Source organism: Triticum urartu, chromosome 2A, assembly GCF_056163025.1.
Source record: "Triticum urartu cultivar PI428250 chromosome 2A, HENAU_Tu73, whole genome shotgun sequence".
In the NCBI taxonomy this organism is placed as follows: domain Eukaryota; kingdom Viridiplantae; phylum Streptophyta; class Magnoliopsida; order Poales; family Poaceae; genus Triticum; species Triticum urartu.
Genome location: NC_141874.1, coordinates 762035609 through 762056860, shown reverse-complemented (window position 1 = coordinate 762056860; position 21252 = coordinate 762035609). Strand labels below are relative to the sequence as shown.

Below are 21252 nucleotides of genomic sequence, written 5' to 3'. Positions count from 1 at the left end.
GGCCAACTGTAGTAACCAATCAATCTGTCTATCAATGAGTGAAAAGGACCGAGCTGCCTTAATTAACATGCATGTGATGTGATTCTCAGCTGTATCCTGGTCATCACGGCATGAACGGATGAAGACAATCAAGCTACTGCGACCAAGATGCATGGTACAGGAACCAAGATGCCGACGGCTGCACGGCGGAGTGGATGGTGGGGTCGCCGTCGGCTGCACCGTCAGGTTCGAAGACGGCAGAAATCACATATTTGACCTGAGGTCCAAATCAAATCACAAACTGACCTCGTTCTGAAAAAATTTCACTCCGCTGACCCTTTTGTGTGGCGCCCGACAGCTAGGCGCCACACACCACTATGCAGCGCCTCTGCCTTAGGCGTCGCACCTTCTGCCAGCGTGGCAGCACTGGTCCAGTTGCGGCCCCACAGACAGCACTGCAGCGCCTCATACTTAGGCGCTACACTTGTAATGTGCAACGCCTAGCTCTTGGGCGCTGCACAGTCTGTGTTTCACTTAGGCTGGCCCCACCCTCTCTCCCATCCCACCCCCACCCCACACACCCCACCCCACACAAACCCTTAGCCTTGCGCCTCTTCTCTCTTCCCCTCTCCCCCTCTCAAATCCTTCTCAAATCTTGCAAATCCGAAGTATTTGACCGTGGATTTCGAAGCCAACCCCCCCCCCCCCCCTTAAGGTAATCTCCTTCGATCCCCTCGTTTTCATCCATAGGAATTGTCACATTTGCTATTGCTACTTTGGGGAAACCCTAGTTTTGGCTTGGATTTGCAAATTTGTATTGAATCATGTTATGTTTCTTTGCTAATTTGGGTTGGTTAGGCTTTCATAGTATGCTAGGGTTAGAGTTATGTGTGTTTCATGTTGGTGTTAGGGTTATGCTATGGTTAGGGTTGTGGTTATTGTTAAGTGGGGGTTAGGGTTATTAATTCATATATATGTTATGGCATATGTATTTTGTGCAAATATTTTTTGTTAAGTACTTACTTGATATATGTGTGTTTTTTATTATTTTAGGGATGGGGAGAACATGTGTTTATGTTCATCATGTGGATAAAGAGGCCTTTTTGAAAGGCAATGTTGAGCCGGACCCGGATGAGCTTGACATGGTGTTTGAGAGTAGTCCAAGCTATGCGGAGCTCTTGGACCAAGTGAGGAAAGATTTGAATTGGATGGACCCAAGTGACGTTGTTGAGTTCGTGGGAAGGCATAATGTTGGTTTTGGAATGCACATCCGTTGGAAGACAATGCGTGTGAACTCCGAGCAACGTTGGGTTGCATACAAGGAGACGGTTGCCGAATCTCTAGACAAGGCTCTTGAGTTATTTGCCTCCAAGAAGGTTGAGTCTACTTTGAATTTGGACTTGAACCGGAACCCCTCCCCGTTGGTTGCTAGCACTCCACCACCCATGAACCGAGATCAAATGAGTGAACCTCATTTCACGCAACAAGATTGGCCAACATTGAGCCCGACTCCAAACAACCAAAATGAAGGTTTTGAAGAGGAGAATGATGAGTACGAGGAGGATGACAACGAAGTTGATCTCCATGACAACAATGTGGGTGATCTCGACCAATATCATGTGCAAGAGACAATGGACCAATCCATCCCTTTTTCCCGTGCATATGCATCGGACTTGGATGACGATGGTCCAGATGAAGAAGTTGATGAGGAGGGGTTCACACCGAAGGAGGCCCAAGCATTCAAGAAGGTATTCGGGCGGGATCACAAGACACCATTGTTCAAGGATCTTAGTCTCGCGGATGAAGCCGTTGTGGATGGTGGCAAATGCATATCTCTTGGAGCTAGGCCAAGTTCTCACCGTGATTTGGAAGACGGCAAGAACGGGATATATCCCGGTTGTGAGTTTCAATCCTTCTTGGAATTGAAGATGTGGCTCGACAACTACTCGGTTACGCATTATCGTCCACATAAAGTGGCCAACTCGGATGTCAATGTGCGTTACACGGTCAAATGTGAAGTGCCAAGTTGTCCATGGATTGTGCGTGCAAGGCCATGGAAAGGAGGTCCCACTTGGCGCATAGTGAGTTGTCTACCAAATCACATGTGCCGGCACAAGAATGCGGATGGCAAGCTTGTGTACCAACAACACAGACAACTCACGTCCGAGTTCATCGCTTATAGGCTTTCCAACCAAATATCCACACTTCCAACAATGAGCATCAAGAGTGTCATTGACCTTGTGAAAGCCATCTTTCATTACAAGGTGAAGTACGGCAAGGCATGGAAGGCAAAGCAAGCCACATTCAAGATGTTGTATGGCAATTGGGAGGAAGCATACAACCGACTCCCTAGGTTGTTGTTAGCTATGGCCACTACAAACCCAGGCATGGTTCACGTGGTTGAGCCTCATGGGCACCAAACATTGATTCACAACGGGAGGACCGTCCGAGTATTTGGCCGTGCATTTTGGACCTTTGAGCAATGCATGAGGGCTTTTGAGCATTGTCGGCTCGTCATCGCCATTGATGGCACGCTCTTGACCGTACAATACAAGGGCACTTTATTGGTTGCAATAGCAAGTGATGCAAATAACCGGGTGTTGCCTTTGGCTTTCGCTTTGGTTGAGGTGGAGAACAATGATAACTGGGAGTGGTTCTTGCGTCAATTGAGAACAAGGGTATTACCGGCTGAAAGGGAAATTTGTGTCATATCGGATCGCCATCCAGGAATTCTCAATGCGGTGGTGGTTGACATTCCCGGACATAGAAAGTTGCACCATCGATGGTGCATGAGGCACTTTTGTGCAAACTTCTATAGGGCATGTGGTATCAAGGAGTTGGCCGATGATCTTGAAGATTGTTGTCTCGCTTTCACCAACAAGCGGTTTGCCACATTGTTCAATGCATTGCTCAGACACAAGAAACTTGACCCCGGTGGTCATGCATTTCTCAGTAAGAACATTGTCGAAAGGAATATGTGGGCACGTGCTTTCGATGAAGATGGCCGGAGGTACGGTCAAATGACAAGCAATATGGCAGAATGCTTCAATAAGGTGCTCAAGGGTGTACGTGCATTACCTGTGACGGCAATAGTTCAATACACATTTGACAAGATGAATGGATACTTTTTGAAGTATTCAATGGAGACGGATAAGCAGATTGCTGGTGAGAACAAGGATAAGCACAAGTACTATTTCCCACCAAAGGTTGAAGAATGGTTGGACTTTCAATCACGAAAGGCAGACTCCCAAGAAGCTGTACTATATGACGACAACGAGTGGAAGTATGAGGTGAAAGAGACTGGAGGAACCAGAAATGATGGCCACCAACACGGAGGCCGCGCTTTCAAGGTCTCCCTAACACGGTGTGATTGCAGCTGCATGAGGCCATCGTTGCTTCATCTCCCATGCTCGCACTTGTTAAATGCAGCCCGTGTTAGGAATGTGGACGTCAATCACCCTCTTACCGTGAGGGAGTCCGAGTTCTCAATCATGACGGTAAAGAATACATGGGCTCCCCGGTTTCAGCCATACTTGGACCAATCACAATGGCCGGAGTATCATGGAGTTCAACTATGGCCGGACCCGGAATTGAAGGTCGTTAGACGGGGAAGACGTAAGACAAAGCGTCTTAGAGGTGACATGGACGGATGGGGCCGTGGTGGCGGTGGAGAATACGGCACCGGCCAATTCCAAGAGCCTCGTGAGCAATCCCGTTGTGGGGACTGCAGTCATGGGGGACACAACACAAGAACTTGTCCCAAATCAAGAAAAAGATCAAAGAAAAATGATGCAAGCACAAGCCAAGCAAATGATAGCCAACCAAGTCAACCAAGGAGTAGCCAACCAAGTCAAACAAGCCAACGAGGCACTAGGCAACAAAGAGGTCGTGGTGGTGGTAGAGGCCGTGGTGGTGGTAGAGGCCGTGGTGATGGCCTAGGCCGTGGGGATGGTCTTGGCCGTGGTGAAGGCCTAGGCCGTGGTGATGGTCTAGGCCGTGGTGGTGGTGGTAGAGGCCGTGGTGAAGGCCTAGGCCATGGTGATGGTCTTGGCCGTGGTGAAGGCCTAGGTCGTGGTGATGGTCTTGGCCGTGGTGGTGGCAGAGGCCGTGGTGGTGGTCTAGGCCATGGTGGCGGTAGAGGCCATGGTGGCGGTAGAGGCCGTGGTGGTGGTAGAGGCAGTGGTGGTGATCTTGGCCTTGGCGGCGGCCGTGGTGGAGGAATGTTCACTTGGCTCAATGGACCATTGTCGTATGTCACTTACTATGATCTTGTTCTTTTGGCTCAATGCTTGTGTTGTCATTTTGCATTGTGTGACTAACTATTATATTGACATTTTCATAGGTATGGAAACAATGAAGGGGGTGGAGGACACGGAGGCGAAAGGTGAGCTCCCTTGGTGGTCGGAGGAGGGAGAAGAAGAAGAAGAAGAAGAAGAGAGGAAGAAGAAGGGACAAGGACCATGACCTTTTCTATGAACCAAAATGTGTGCTACTATGTGATATGAGACGTAAATGACTATGTCTTTTTGGCTAAATGTTTGTGTATGACTATCTGATTGGACAACTCTATTGCTATGTGTGTATGAGTATGTGATTTGGACTACTACATGTGATTTGGATATGATTATGTGCCATCTATGTGAATCACAAAACATAAAAATCACTTTGTATATGAAAACAGCAGATAGTGCAGCGCCTAAGGCCGAGGCGCTGCACATTACAGTGCAGCGCCCCTCCCTTAGGCGCTGCAGACTGACTTAGCAAATTTTCGGGTGCAAAAGCTCCTGGAACGCTTCTGTTGCTCTCTGGACTGGGATGTCCAGCAGTGCAACGCCTAAGGGAGAGGCGCCTCTTCCTAAGGCGCTGCACGGCTGGACATCCCAGTCCAGAGAGCAACAGAAGCATTCCAGGAGCTTTTGCACCCGAAAATTTGCTAAGTCAGTCTGCAGCGCCTAAGGGAGGGGTGCTGCACTGTAATGTGCAGCGCCTCACGCCTGGGCGCTGCACATTACAGAGCAGCGCCTATCCCTTGGGCGTTGCACACTCACTTAGCATTTTTTTGGGCAGAAAACGTACTGGAAGCTTCTGTTGCTCTCTGGACTGGGATGTCCAGAAGTGCAGCGCCTAAAGAGTAGGCGCTGCACTATGGTGTGTGGCGTCTCTCCCTTAGGCGCGGCACGGCTGGACATCTATTTGCTGCACTCACCCCCCTCCCACCCATCCCCACCCCACACATCCCCACCCCCACACAGACCTGAAGCTCAGTGCCTCCCCTCTGCCCTCCTCTCTCCCCTTCTCAAATCCTCCTCAGATCCGGAGTATTTGACCGTGGATTTCGAAGCCAAACCCTCCCTTAAGGTAATCTCCTCCGTTCCCCTCGTTTTCATCCATAGGAATTGTCACATTTGCTCAAATCTTGCTACTTTGGGGATTGGATTGGATTTGCAAATATTTGTTGAATGATGTTAAGTTTCTTTGCTAATTTGGGTTGGTTAGGCTTTCATGGTATGCTAGGGTTAGGGGTATGTGTGTTTGATGTTGGTGTTAGGGTTATGCTATGGTTAGGATTGTGTTATTGTTAAGTGGGGGTTAGGGTTAACCAAGAATTATCGGTTTTGTAGGCATGGCTTCATCCGGTTCCATGACGAGGCCACCGTGTGCTAACCAAGAAGACATGCCGAACAAGTGGGAGGACGCATCTTTGGACAAGGTGAAGGAGAAAGATGCCAACATCCCGCCATGTTGGTGTGGAGATGTTTGCAAGGTGAAGGTATCCACCAACCGAAATAAATCATGGACGGAAGGGCGGAGATATTTTGTATGCCCGAACTATGCTTATGATCGTGCACTTCCAACTAACGCCTATGACCAATCACCGGTAAGCTCAAGAAGTAAAATGTTACTATCAAATGTGTGTCAACACTAACAAAATTTTTGTATGCAGTCACCGCCTCCTCTATGCAAGTACTTCACGTGGATAGATCTTGAAGTGCCAGAAGATGTCAAAAAGGACCAATACCAAGATTGTCTTAGGCGGCAACGGTGGTTTGAAGAATCGTTTCGAAGAGGCTTGGAGGAAGAGCGTCATCAGAAGGAGAGGATGGAGTGGAAGAAACGAGACGAGGAGAGGGCACGCCAAGCGAAACTTGCTCGTGAGGAGGAGAGGGCAAGAAAGCTTGCAAAGGCTCGCGAGGCGCAAGAGGAGGACTCGGCCCATGACAAGAAGGGGAAATGGCCTCGCTCTACTCAGTAGGGACTTCGGTTCGGTGCACGAGTCGTGAACTTGTGAGGGCATGTAAGATGTTGGTGAACTATTTTCTAGGGCAAGCTACCATTTGTCATTTGTAATGAATGTGTCGTGAACCATGTCGTAGTTCGAATTGTCTTAAGTTATGAACTCGTCGGCATAAAATTTTTGTTTGTTCAAATTGTTGTGATGATGCAGTCATTGTAAGTATTATGATGTTCCGGTGAAATGAATGTGCTGTCAACTCTGTTTTTGCAGTAAGGTGCAGCGCCTAGGCTTTGGGCGCTACACTGTGAGGTGCAGCGCCTAGGCTTTGGGCACTGCAGTGCTGTTAACTGCCAAACTGCAGAAACAGATTCCATTTTGGCAAATACAAATATTGAACAATTCAACTGAACAAATACCACAATACCACAATACCACAAATACTGAACAATTCAACTGAACAAATACCATAATACCATAATAATTTGAACATCACATCTTTTAGGACAACACAAATACCACAATAGTAAGAGTTCACCAACATATAACATAACCAAACAAGTTCATCAACCTAACGAAACGGCTACAAGAGAGCACTTCCATAGTAACAAACACTAATGCCTTCCGCGCGTGTTCCTGGTGCCACGCCTGCAGGCAATCTTCTTCTTCCTGGATGGACGAGCCTCCTCTTCCTGCACTTCCTCCTCCGCCTCCGCCTCCGCCTCCGCCTCCGCCTCATGATCCAAGCTAGCCATCCGCGAGGTCCCTACGACCACCTTTGGGTTGCCTCTGTTGTCAAAGTCGTTGGGCATGTACCGGCGTCTGGGATGCCTAGGCTTGAACACATATGGGGACCGAAGTTGAGCGTCCGCCAAAGTCATGTCATCATCAAGCTCATCGCCTATCACACAATCAAACAATATGGTGAAGACCGACGTCGTAATCAAGTGAGAATCACATCTAAAGGATTAGTCATACCTCTTGGGTGACCGCACCCTCATCATCCTGATAAGCATATGAGGAACTCACATCGTCCCTCTGATGGTGAGATGAGGGGTCTGATGGTGTACCAGACCTAGAGGCAGATGGTTCATCAATTTCGGGATCACGGCAACCGAGAAGATTCGATAACCGCCTTAACTTCCTGGCCTGACGCTGTAACATGAACAAGTGTGGAAGATATGAAACTCCGCAACATAGACTACCTCTCATAGTGAATGCGATTTGTACCTTGAGGAATGCTCGTAGTGGACCATCATCATTGCCTTTTCCAACCGGTGTTTCCTCCAGAATAGACTGGCTCTCATCAGCTGCTTTCTTGATCTCGGTGCGCTGCGGATGAGAAAGAATGAACACGTTAGCCATTCAAACATGTGTAATACGGCCAACGGGAAAGTAAAGAAGAAACACTTTACCACATAGTTAATCACCGGAACAGCAGGGACTCCGTGCCCTACCCTGACATCTCTGTTGTACTTCCCCTTTGATAGATCCTCAAAGTTTACGGGTTCTTCAAGAATATCCTCATTATACGCCGGCGGGCATATCTCAACTCGAGTATTTTCAAGAAGCCATCGTATGTAGTTATCAAAAGCAAGTGGACAATGCTCACGAAGCTTGGCGCGTGCACTGCTACGAGCTTCCTCCACACAAAGCTGGAAGCGGGTAACATACGAAGCATGATGCTTGTCCCAGTCCTTTATCTTCCGCTGCCTTCTCCTGTCCAACCTGCATGGTACAAAACCAAACATTAGCAAAATCAAGGAGTGACGATGCTTAGTCAATACGGTTCATGCTGTCTTACCTATGAAGTGCTTATCCGTATCCACCCATTCCGGCGGGTGAGGCTGGAACAGATCAAACTGACGAGACACGCGATGTGGCAAATGAAATAGGGCAACAATGCAAAATTGGTGAATTTTTTTTAGGCAAACATGAGAAATGACTGAAGTAATGACCTCGTTACCTGCTCAGGCGTAATCGTGTCCAACTCGGCAACGTACTTCTGGTACATGAGATTGACATCGTTCGTCATCTCGGAAACCACATCCCACTTGTAAGCCCAAGTGGGGCGCCGTAATTCGTCATCTTCATCTTCATACCAAGGATTAAACCTGACGCTCTTCGGGCGTCCAACAGGCAGACGCTCCCAGCTCCATACAGAAAGTAGAAGCATATTACCACCAATGCCTGCACTATCTGTGATCCTGCAACACGCATCGTCCAGCTGCATATGAAAGAAAAACAATGTTAACTTGACAGCAAGCTTGCATTGCTAATGAAGAAATGAGTTGATCACAAAACAGACCAACTACCTGTCGATACAAGTAGGCAAGAGTCGCTGAACCCCAGCTCCATTTGCTATCGAAGACGGTCAATGCCTTCAGCCACATCCATGGAGCGTTCTTGCCAGTGGAGTCAGGAAACAAAGTCCTCGACATAACATACCACATGTAGACACGAGCATGTGTCTGGATCACGTCATCAGTGGCATCCAGAGGGCACGTCGCAAAGTGAGTTTGAATCCACGTGAAAGCAGCTCCGGATGCTTTCCTTTCCTTCTTCTTCTTCTCTTCTCCCTCCTCTACATCAGCCTCAGCCTCGGTAGGAGCCATACCGATAAGAGCAATCATCTGCTCGCGCCACCCATCAGAATCGGTGCTCATACAGAGAGGCATCCCGTCGATAGCAAGACCGGTGATCAACGAGACATCCTCGAGCGTCACGGTCATCTCCCCAGTCCGAAGATGGAAACTATGCGTCTCCGGCCTCCACCGATCAGCAAGAGCGGACACCAGTGGAGCGTTCAGATTCGGTGTGGACCGGCTGACCAACTGAATCCACGGGAGTAGTCCTGCCTGCTTGATGTACGGTGTGTACCGCTCATCGTAAGGCATGGCAGGACCAGAGACCCCGTGATACCGAATCTTCAAAGGTTCAAGCTTCTGCAAAAAACAAGTAATGACAAATCTTAGGGCATGTAAATTTCAACTTAAGGCAAAATATTTAGATTACTCGTTATTACCATCTCCTTCTCGCGCATCATGTAGGCCCGGTGTTTCGTGTCGTAGACATCGTCGAGAAGCCAAACCATCCTTACAAAGTTCAAACAATAAACATATATGAGTTCATCTCAAATATCGGTAAACATTCAACATTTCATATGTGTTCATCTAAACATCTCATATGTATTCATCTACAAGAATCTCAACATCTCCTTCTCACACAATGAATAAATGATTGTAAATTCTCATATATATCTAGTATGTCATATGTGTTCAAGTAAATCAACATCTCATATTTCAAATAAACTCAACATTTAATATATATCTAAAAAAATTCAACATCTCACATATAGCTACAACACTCAACATCTCATAATTATCTACAAAACTAGGCATCTCATATATATCTAAAAAAATTACAATATAGGTTTCACTAACAAGAATCATATAGTGTGTGTGTGGGGGGGGGGGGGGGGTCAAAGGTTCCACCTAATCTTGGGCAAACAAAGATCCAAACCAAGCAAATCAAAGGTTCCACCTAATCTTGGGCAAATCCCTAAAATTGCAACGCATTTACGGAGAAAAAGAAAGGGAACAGAGGAGTTTACCTAGTAGGAGGGATTGGAGATCGAATCCGGGCCTCAAAACTTCAGATCTGAGAGGGGTGTGGGGGGGATCCGAAGGGAGCACCGCTGCCGCCGCTCTCTGTAAACAGAGCAACTGCTCAGAGGGGGAAGAACTGCTGGGAGGGGTTGGCCCGATGCGGCTTAAGTCAATGTGCAGCGCCCAAGCCATAGGCGCTGCACATTACACAGTGTGGCGGCTATCCCATGGGCGCTGCACTGCTGTCTGTGGGGCCGCAACCCAACCAGGGCTGCCACGCTGGCAGGAGGTGCGACGCCTAAGGCAGAGGCGCTGCACAGTGGTGTGTGGCGCCTAGCTGTCGGGCGCCACACGAAAGGGTCAGCAGAGTGAAATTTTTTCGAGAGTAGATCATTTTGTGATTTGATTTCGCCCTGAGGTCAAATATATGATTTTTGCCTTCAGAGACAGCTCCTTCTGGCTATACCACCTAGCTGAGCTAGCTAGCCAATCGATTTGTCCATCCACCGGAGCTGCCTGCACTTCACTTGGGACGTGTTTGGTTGCTCGCATACAGTCTAACCAGGCCTGTGCGGGATGTGTGCAGCCTGTTTGGTTGTCTGGACTGCATGCGGTTTGTGGCCCGCATGAATTTTAAAGCAGCTTGCACCCTGGCCAGGCGAAAACGTTTCTCGCGAGCCTGGCTGGGCGCGGCCACGCGTGTGAGACAGTTGCACGTCTCGGACAGCACGGGAGACGGAAGGGACGTCTCATAACTCGCCTCCCACTCTTCTGTCACCGTCCAGTCTCACTGTTCCCATCGCTCCCTCTCACCGTCAACGCCCCTCCCTCTCCTCCGATGGCTCCGCCTCGCCCACCGCCGCGCCGCCCTCTGACCCTCGTCGACCAGCACATCACCAGCATCCAGGAGCGCTGGCTGGTCGGGCTCCAGAACTCGGGGTGGGACCTGGCGTCGGTCCTGCGAGAGCCGTCCCCCATCTGCTGCTGGCCACCACCAGTGCCGGCCAATGCGGCGCCGGCCGTTCCGGCCGTTCCTGCTCCGTCGCGGATTTCGGACCTCGTGGTCCTGGGCTCGGCGCCGGCGCCGTCGACGGAGCCGCCGCTAGTTGGGACCCCATTGGGCAGGGGGATTTTTCTTGAGCCCCGTCCAAGGGTTTTCTTCTGTCGGCGGGCCGTCCTCCTTGACCTTCGACAACGATGAGCACGGGGCCGATGCCGCAGGCCGTCGCCAGGGCCGGCTCCTCATCTGCTCCGCCACCTCTCTCCTTCCCGCCGGGGTTTTCACCCCAGCCGCGGTTCGCTGCGACTACGCGTGCTCCGGTGAGTCAAACCCCCTCGATGCTTGCTCGTAGATTTAGAGTAGGGGTTTAATTCTTAGGCATGTGCTAGTAGTTAGTGGATTCGATATGATTAGATAGGATTGGAGTAGATCCAATTGGATGCGATCCCAATCAAATCCAATCGGACCGATCTGTTCTTGTTTCATACGGTGTGTGTCCTAGGATTTGCTACTGCTACTGCTAGTGTGTCCTAGGATCTGTGTTCATGCTAGTAGCTGTGTTCAGGCTAGAATCCCAAGGGTAGTGTGCTTTGCTAGGATCTGTGTCATGGTAGGGTCTTGCTAGGATGTGTGTTCATGCAAAATGCCATGTTCATGTTCAAGCTAGGATCATGTTCATGTTGTTGTTCATGTTGCTAACATGCATGTTCAAGCTAGGGTTTGTGTTGATTGTTATACGTGCATGTAGTAGGACCATTTTAGGATGCTGCCAAATGTGCATGGCTGCACATAGGTGCTATTGGCACTTGTTGTTGCTATTTTTAGATGTTTTCATGCTTAGGATAGTGAACTGATGAGTGACAGTTGAAGAAAAGCAGATGCCACTGATCATTGGCACTTGCTGTTGGGCAAGTCCACTGATCAGTGGCACTTGCCTAAAAACAAGTGGCATTGATAAGTGGCATTTGCTCAGAGTTTGTGCATTGATCAGTAGCATTTGCTCTTGGGCAAATGTCTCTGATCAGTGCCATTTTGCAAAGAGTTTGTGCACTAATACTTGTCATCTTACCTGACAAGATATTGAAGACTGACTGGGATGTGAAGGGTGGAGGAGCTCACGTGGTGGCCGGAGCTGAGGGCACTGAGGATTTCATCCCCACGAACAGGTGGCTCGGGGTGGTGGACCTGCCTGGCAGGATCGCCTTCATGAGCCTGCCTCGTTCAAGGGGATGTTCTCCGAGGCAGGGCCACGAGGAGGGGGGCCCGGAGCCACTGCGCTTCTACCAGCAGATCAAGGACAACGAGACCTCGCCATGTTCGTCATTGCTCGCAAGTTCGTGGAGGTGATGAACACTTGGCTAGTCATCAAGCGGCTCCCGCGCGTGGTCAGACTGTCGGCGAACAAGCGGGGCGTGTTCTGGGTGCAGGTCCAGAACTTCGAGGGGCACATGGTGCTTGGCCGGGGCTGGAACTACTTCTGCCGCCGCCACCGGATCGTCCGGGCAACCTCGTCATTGTGCGCATCTCAGGACTCAGACTGAAAGTTCAGATCTACAACCACGACTCCTCAGTCATGTGCAGGTTTCGTTGCAGCAGGCACAACTACGTTGGTGACATCGAGCATGCTATGTACTCCCTCCATTTCAAAATACTTGTATCCCATTTGTCCAAAAATGGATGTACCTATATACTAAAACATGTCTAGATACATTTATATTTTAACAAATGGAAGTCATGTATTATGGAACGGAGAGAGTAGTTAAGTTAAGTAAGGTGTTAGTGTTGAACTTTTATGGTGTGTGGTGAGACTTATCGGTACTTGTGCTGGGAACTTGTTCATATTTTGGCCAGGAGGAGCACCCTGGCGTTGAACAGGGAAGGAGAATGCCCCTGCTGTTAATCTAGACTTATACTATGTAGTTAAGTAGTTTGCTGTCATTTGCTTGCTTGTTTTGTTTGATTTCATTTGCTTGCTTGCTTTGTTTTGCTGTTGTGCTGATCATGTGGTGGTAAAGCCACCACATTTGAATGGGGTGAGGAGAACACAAATGTTGTTTGCAACCAAACAACTAAAGTTTGCATCTGCTCACACCCTAAGCACAAAAACGACAACCAAACAATAGGGGGGTAAGTGCCCCTTCATGCGATACAGGTAACCAAACAGATTGCATCTACTGCATATAAGGCTACATTTAAAGAACCAGGCTGCCTGGAGATGGACATGCAATGCAACTACTATTGCAAACTGCAACCAAACACGCCCTTGGTTCTTCCAGACAGAATGCAGATGTGATCTATGGCTTCTTTTCACCTGAACCCAGCCTGCATCCATCTGCACTTTGGATCAATCATTGGTTTCATTGAGAGCAACTCCAACCGGCCGACCCAAATGGACGTGTATTTTATCTGCCTTTTGTCTGTTTGGGTTGGCCGCGCGGACGCCCGTGTCCGCTTTTTCATTTTGGTCTGTGGGTACGCCCAACAGCAAAGTCAATTTGGGAAGATCATTTGCGAAGGTTAGAGAAAGCCAGGACCTGGGGGCATGTCAACAACTGTACATATTATAAACCGGGAACTAAGCAAGGATAATACTTTCTCTGTCCCAAAATAAGTATCTTAAGTTTGTACTAACTTTAGTACAAAACCGTACTAAGGCACTTATTTTGAGACGGAGGGATTAATACTTAATTTTAGGCTTGATTAGCCCATCTCGTGCAAGCTTAAACACCCCAAGAGAAAACCGAGGTGCGCAGTGATGTCCGTTCCTAAATATAACCTAGCCTCCCCGCCGCCGCCGGCCGCCGGGCGCGCGCCTCCCGGCCCGCCCCGCTCCCCCCTCTCCCCCCTCTCCTCCCCTCCCCTCCCGTGGCGCGCCTGCGTGCACCCGGTGGGCTCCCTGTGGCCGCGGCCCTCGGCCCCGCCTCCCTCCCCTTCCCCCCGCGGTCGCCGCCGAGCTTCGTCGGGCAAAGCCTGGGGGGCGCGGCGGCGGCGGGGCCCTCCTTCCCCATCCACTTGTGGGCGCCGGCACGGGGCGGCTCCTTCGAGAGGTGGCGCTGGACGTCCGCGGGATCCAGCGACGCAGTGGCGGTTTTGCGGGGCGGCGGGGTGGCCTGCTGGTGGCGGCGCTCCGGCGACCATCGTTCTGTGCGCGGGGCGGCTGCGGTGCTCCCGTCTCGGGATGTGGCGCGTGACCGGTCTCTTGCCGGATCCGGCCGGATCTGGCTTTGGGGGCCGGCCGGCGATGCCTGGCTCCGGTGGTGCGTGCCTGGCGGCTCCGGCGCTTGGAGCTCGCCGGGCGACGCGGGTAGGGCAACGGCCGGGCGTGGCCGCTGCTCCGGCCTTGGGCGGCGGCATGGGTAGGTCTCGGTGGTGGCCTACCGGTGTCGTGGCGGCTTCACGGTGACTCGATGGATCTGCCCGCGGCAACGGCTGGCTTATCTGGCGTCGATTTGTCTGCGTTCGGGCCGTCTCGACCTTCACCCCATCTCCTCGTCGCCCGGGCGCTACCCCCATCAATCGTCTGGTCCTCTCCCAGCCGCGATCCACCGCTCGTCTCGCGCCCGAGCCGCAGGACCGAGCTCGTCTCGCGCACGATGCAGCAGGACCGAGCTCGTCTCGCGCACGGTGCAGCAGGACTGACCTCGTCCCCCTCTCGATGCTGCAGGACCGACCTCATCTCGCGCTTGGGGCAGCAGGATGGGTCGGTGGATGCCAGTTCTGGCCGACCTATTGGGTCTCGATGCTGGGGGTTGCCCAGGGGCGTGAAAGGTGGGACCTTTCCGCGCGTTCCTTTCGTTGGGGTGCGGCGGGTCTCGGTTGAGGTGGTGTCGAGGTCTTGGATGCTGGGGCGGCGGCCCTGGTGGTGGTTGCGCGGTGCTCTTGGGCAGAGCCCGTGCCTTGGTGCTGCCCGGTCACCATGGTCGTGTGGGCGGCATGGTTGCCGGGGTGTGGCGTTCGGTGGCGGTGAATGTTGGCCGAGATGAAAACCTGCTCTATCTTCGGACGGACCGGTGGCAGCGAAGATCGTTCCCTTCTTGAAGACGTCGTCACAGCTCTCATTGCCCGTCATGCGGTTCTGGGAGAAACTCTGATACTTGGATCGGGCGGTGGCGGCGCTCCGACGTCGTACCCTTCCTGAAGGCGCCGCCTTGGAGCGCATGGTTCGTCATATGTAGCTTCATCTCTTCGGGGCAGTAGTGCTAGGAGTAGTGTTGCTGTGCTCAGCGCCTATGTATCCTGTCTTGGGTGTGTGCCTGTGTTGCGGTGACGTAGCGTGTGTTTGTACTGAATGCTTGTGGTTTGATACTTTATATATAAAGCGAGGCGAAAGCTTTTTTCGGTAACACCCCAAGAAACCTAGGAAGAGACAAATCCGGAGTGTTTATTTTACTACCAGGATTGGATCTCGCGTTCTCGACCAGCATGGGCATGGTGTGCGACAATGTGCCATGCCCATCATGATAGCCACTTTTCGTTCCCTTTACCCAAGTGATGAAAGTTTTACCTCAGTTCTAGCTAGGCTAACCTTCCGTCCATACGATTTGATCGTGGAGACCATGATGGCCACCCATGCTTTTGTTTTGCCTCGACGTAATTAACTTCAGCTTGGCTAGCTCTTGCTGTATTTGACAGCTGGCTTCGCCTCCAAGGTAGGTGCAAAAGTCAACTTTACCTTTTTTCATTTTAACTTTCAAGCTTTCGCTGTCCATGGACTTCCATGGAAGCTTTGGTTAAATAATCAATGCAGGCAACTTGTTTGTGATTACGGTGACATTGCATCACAGATTAACCACCAGCAATTAAGAAAACATACTTTGTCGACAGAGGTTTGGAGTTTCAAGCAAATACTACTACTCCCTTTGGTACAAAGTAGTACTAAGTCTGCGCCAATTAATTTGGATTGGAGAGAGTAGAATATTTTCAGGCTAATATGTCATGTGGCAGTTGTATTAGTTGGACCGTGGTTCTACATTCGTGCTTGACTGGAAAATAACAAAATCGGTCTTGACAAGTTTCTCTACAGAATTGTATTTTCATAGAAAAATCTTAGATCTCTACTATTCATGTGCCCTTAACCTAACGGACGTTAATGTTGCATCTCCAGAATCAACTGAGGATGATGCAATCAGATCTTACTCCGTGTCACCATTTATGGGCAGGGTTCAGTTCAGTTTTGCAGATAGTAGGATTCATTTTCCTGTGTGACCTATATGCTGTTTCGATGGCCAATCTGAGTCATTTTAATCTAGTCTAATTACACTACAAAACCGTGCTCCATATGGTACCAACAACTGATCCCACGCAAGATATAACTGAAAAACGAGATCACAAACCAGAGCAACAACAACAGAGTACCCTTTAGTTGTAAATGGTCCTGATCGGTCTCTAGTGACGTGCCGTCTATGACTCAGGCCACTAAAGTCAGAAATACTAGCAGCGAAGGATAATTTTACCACGCCCCTAGTAAGTACGGCAAGACAGTGATCCCGGTTCAAATTACTGGTGGTTCTTGGCAAAATAACCCGCACAGTTAGTAAAGGAAGTACTAGTGGCTATGATGTTGTCCCGACGCCACTAATAAGACATGGATGGTCCGATTGTTTGGACTCGCACACTAGTGACACACGTGCTTGTCTGTACTACCTTTGAAAGTCTGCACGTCATTGGTATTTTATCAAATTACTAGCAGCATTCGTAGTTGGGACAATTCCACTAATTATCTACACTTATAAGGGTTTTGCTACCAGTGTTAAAAAATGGTCACTTATTTTACAAAATATGTTCACATAATTTTAATATTGTTAATGTGTTTATCAAAACAAGTTCATTTCCTTACAAGTCTGTATATATTAATTAATTTTTTTGGTAAAATGGAAAATAAAAAATAGAATAATAAAACATAAAAGGGGGAAATGACAAAAACCATTTGAGAGCAATAATTCTGTTACCAATTGGAAATTCTACATAACAAGTCACATTTTATGTTATTGTCATTACCATAATATGCCTCTCTTTTACAAGACAAAATATTTCAACCAAAACTTAATTTAGAATTAATTAAGTGATAGACAAAGAAAATCATTAGGTGGACACAACCATCGATTGAAATATAAACCGAGTTTAATCATATTTCTTTTTTCCTTCGTGAGGCCCACCGATTTGCGTGTAGTCATCAACGTTTTATGAACTATTCTCAGAATAAAAAATTGGTAATACTAAATTCGAACATTGTTTCTCCATTTAATGTTTTGTTCAAATTGTGCAAGATCTATTTCGATCGGTCTTACATTAACCCATTGGTATGGCCCAAACATATAATATTAAGGTCAATCCAATCATTATTTATACTAAATTTTATATTTTTTTAGTATGTAGTTATATTGGAAAAGGGAAAGAATCTGTGACCGCCTCTGTAATCTTCGTGGAAAATTATTGGAAAACATTCACGACTGCCAACAATTATGTGCAAGTGGATTTAGGCAAAAAGGGTAAGGGGGTGTTTGGTGCCGAGAAGTTCATTAGTCCGCAAAAAAATGATCGTGCTCTTTGAGAGCCTCCGGATCCGAAGCATATTAAGATAAATGTTGATGCTAGCTTCGTGGAGAGTTTAGGATCAGCTAGCGTTGGGGTTATCGCACGGAATCATCTGGGAGAAGTCCTGGTTTTATCATGGGACTTTATTCGTGTGTGCTCCGGAGTGGACGAAGTGGAACTTCGTGCGTGTCTAGCCGGGATATATATTGGTATCACTCTTCTCAAAACAATTATTTTGGAAACTGACTGCTCTTTTGCTGCATCTTTTCTTGCAAAAGAAACCTTTGACATGTCTCCTTTGGTGGATCTAAAAAAGGAAGCAATCAGCGCTGCTAAGTTTTTTAAGGATCTCAAGATTGTTAAGATTGACAGACATGCTAATATGACGGCGCATGAGATAGCTAAATTTAGTTTTGGTAGCAGGTCCGATGGTGTGCTTTGTAATACTCTTCCGCCCTGCGTGGCTAATCGTGTAATGAACGATTGTATGACTCTTGTTATTTGATCAATATATGGGTGGGTTTTAAAAAAAGTGTGTGCTATTTTTATTATTTGGTTATTATAATTAACCACATGAAAGAATATTTTGTAACAAGAAAATTATGTGTTTTTTTGAGACATTTTGACTTGAAAATATCTTTTGGCCCAGAACAACTTAAATGTGAGAACTATAAAGAACAACACCACTTGCAGGATTTTTTTATTATACGTGGGTGTGCTCATCTATGTGTAGTATTCTCGAATGTCTGAGTAGTGATGTCCAATGTGTAGGTCCCGAGAGTATCTCTCTATCCTTTGAGGAGGAATTCCCAGTCTTGAACTATTGATACTGAGATATACGTTTCCTGTATAGCCATAGGTTATTTTTATTCATATCTAGTTACGGAGTGACATTCAGTAAACACAAAGTAACCATCCGGTTTGCTCGTATGTGATATTCTTATGGTCTAAGGAACTAAGTAAACGTTAACACTTTATATCAAAATACCAATAACATAATAACAATGTGATCTCGCAGTAATTCATAAGTTGGCTCTGCAAGTCCATTATTCCGATAACAAGGTGTTATCATTATTGATAGCATTCTAACAATGCTCATGATCAGGAAAACAAGATCATCGTCAATACATGAGTTAGTCTCAGAGGTATGACAAGGGATCATATTGGTGTTTATGTTTCCACACATGTAATTGAGTTTTCCACCAAATCTCATGTTCAAGAAATAGTGCAATTATAGCATAGAAATATAAACTTAATTACAAACATGAAAATACAATAATACATTTATTATTGCCTGTAGGTTGTATTTTCAATAATCTCCGACTTGCACTAGAGTCAGTAATCTAGTTACGTAAGTTTTCTAACACCAATGGCTTCCTTGTGTTGATCTTGCTTTGCTCGTGGTAAAGGCTTCGTCAGCGGAATTGATACATTCAATTCGTACGAATCTTACAAATCTTCACGGATCCACGTTCCACTAAATCTCAAATTATGTGGAATCGGCATTCAATTTGTTTGGACTTCTCGTCAGACCTTGGTTCCTTAGCCTAAGCCATGACGTTGCAATCATCGCAACAAAGCTCCATTGGGTGCAGTGCACTTGGAACTGCACCAAGCTCGGTGCTGAAATTCTTGATCCAAAAACCCTCGTTTATCGTCTCTGAAGTGGCCATATATTCTGCCTCCATTGTAAAATCCACCACAATAATTTGCTTAGAATTTTCCAGCTAACTATGCTTCCGTTTAGCATAAACACAAATCCTAATTGAGATCTAATGTTGTCTATATTAGCCATGAAGCTTGCATCAGTGTAACATTTTAGAATCAGATCTTCATCACCTTCCTACACTAGGAACATTTCCTTAGTTAAGGTACTTTAGTTTAAAAAAATTATTGGACCAGATAATAAGATCATAGAGAACAATATATCATTAAAAATTCTAAACTTCAATTAAAATAGTGTACACAATAGCAAATGGATTGACAAGTCTGATGTCAGTACGACAAAAGGTCATAATTTTGTCACACTACATAATAGGTTTCAAGCTGAATCAAGCTGAAGAGGACCCGATCTGATCTGACCACTCTCTGTCTGTCTCGCCAGCAGCCTCTACACCACAAGTGTAAAGTGCCCTCTTCTGCTTTGTACATCCTCTACATGTACACTAGGAAAAAGGAAGCTTTCTTAAGATAGATAATTAGAAGTAGAATTTTTTTGAAGAAGAACACTCTTTTCCTCTTCAATGAATGTGTACATATAGTACAGTTAATGGTGGTGTTGCTTTCCGGATGAACTCTTGCTTAGGCTAAAGGGCACTTGTGAAGACAGAGCACCAATGCCAACAGATAACTGAAAGCGCAAAAGGTCCAAAAGCAGATAGATGCGAATCAAATCCTTACATCTGGATTGGAACATGCATCTTCATCACTAACTAAAAGCAGAGAAGAGAGAGCGTCCGTCCAGGAAGAAAGGAAGGAAGAAAGATGATCATGACCCAACCAAGGACAATATCTAGGCAGGAAGATGGATTGTATACGAATTCTGAGCCGGCTTTAGAAAAAAGAAAAGATGTAGTGGAGGCGGTTGCTCTGAAAAATCAGCCCTTGCCTTGTTTGCCAATTCAAACTTCAAAGCCGACCAGCAGATGATCGATACAGCACGGCGCCCCTAACTTCTCATTGTTAAACCCGTCAGACCGGATATTTTTGGCCCCGTCAGCTCCGATGTACTCCCTCCGCGTCAAAGAAGTGTCGCGGTTTTAGTTCAAAAGTGGTGATTAACCACGAGCTACGTGTATCTCCATAACAAGGCCAACTGTAGTATTAAACCATCAATCTGTCTATCAGCGGGTGAAAGGGACCGAGCTACTACCTTAATTAACCTGCATGTTATGTGATTCTCAGTTGCAATGAATCCTGGACATCACGGCATACGAGACCGGATCAAGACAATCGACCGAGATGCCGACAGCGGCACGCCGGAGTGGACGAACGGTGGGGTCGCCGTCGGCTGCACCGTCAGGTTCGGAGACAGCTGCTCCTGGCTATCTACCCAGTGGAGCACCACGCAGCCAAGCTCAGCTAGCTAGGTAGCCAATCGATCTGTCCATCCACCAGGAGCTCCCTGTGCCTGCACTTGATACACAGAATCCAGATGTCATCCTTCACATTTTTTTACACCTGGACCTACGCCTGCGCCTGCACCTGCACTTGGGATCTGCGACCAATCAAATGGGCAGGGTCAAGTTGGGCAGGCCAATCACCAATGGTTTAGTTTGCAAAGGTTGTCCTTATGGTGTAAAGAGATGATTGGCGCGCACATGATCGTTGCTATAATTTGTTGAGCGCCGTTTTAATCGCTTCGACTTTTCCTCTCTCGCTTAGACATACGTTGGTCTGTAAGACTTTGCTATTTGCCGATATGATTTTATATGTGCGCTGGAGTTCACTGTGTGCATTATAGTTATGCAAATGTCAGGTATGTTCTTATTGTATTTATATCCGCTTGATGCTTCCTATTGAATAAATAAAATTTACCCTTTGCTGAAAAAAACTGGGGCAGGTTAGAGAAAGTTGCGCCCTGGCGGCACCGGCAACTGTACTACGTAGTTTAAACAGGGAACTCCACTTAACACAACAGTTTGCTGCTGGCCTGATTAGCTAATCTCTGGCACCACATGAAGCGAAGGAAGAGACAAATCCCAGTGGATATTTTATTCTATCAGGACTGGATCTGGATCGACCAGCATGGGCATCATCACTTGGTGCCACATATACATCATGGCAACTTTTAGTTTCCTTTACCCAAGTGAAAGTGTTGGCCTAGTTCTAGCTAAGCCTGGCTAACTGGCTTCCATTTGGCTCATCGATCAACTAGCCAACTAGCTTTCTGTACAGTG

The 21252-nt window shown here is 47.7% G+C and overlaps 1 protein-coding gene and 1 pseudogene across 1 annotated transcript; one reads left to right on the top strand and one right to left on the bottom strand.

Moving 5' to 3' along the window:
• Positions 1–6689: 6689 nt before the first annotated feature.
• LOC125538510 (uncharacterized) lies at positions 6690–10251 on the bottom strand. Its single transcript, XM_087540486.1, has 8 exons — positions 9825–10251; positions 9237–9306; positions 9043–9156; positions 8527–8811; positions 8178–8438; positions 8028–8058; positions 7627–7811; positions 6690–7104 (listed from the first exon to the last, which is right to left on the bottom strand). Exons 2-8 carry the CDS (start codon positions 9303–9305, stop codon positions 6826–6828), a joined length of 1224 nt encoding a protein of 407 aa, XP_087396612.1. The 5' UTR covers position 9306; positions 9825–10251; the 3' UTR covers positions 6690–6825.
• A 3323-nt stretch (positions 10252–13574) lies between these two features.
• Positions 13575–14458, top strand: LOC147987998 (uncharacterized; annotated as a pseudogene).
• The last annotated feature ends 6794 nt before the right edge of the window (positions 14459–21252 follow it).

Bases quoted from the DNA above. Each gene is read 5' to 3' on its own strand.
- LOC125538510 (XM_087540486.1), bottom strand. From the start codon at position 9,305: ATGGTTTGGCTTCTCGACGATGTCTACGACACGAAACACCGGGCCTAC. The intron at 8,059-8,177 runs GTAACGAGGTCA...GATCTGTTCCAG, and splicing joins ACACGATTACGCCTGAGCAG to CCTCACCCGCCGGAATGGGT. The intron at 7,105-7,626 runs GTAAAGTGTTTC...ATAGGCGATGAG, and splicing joins TTCCGGTGATTAACTATGTG to CTTGATGATGACATGACTTT.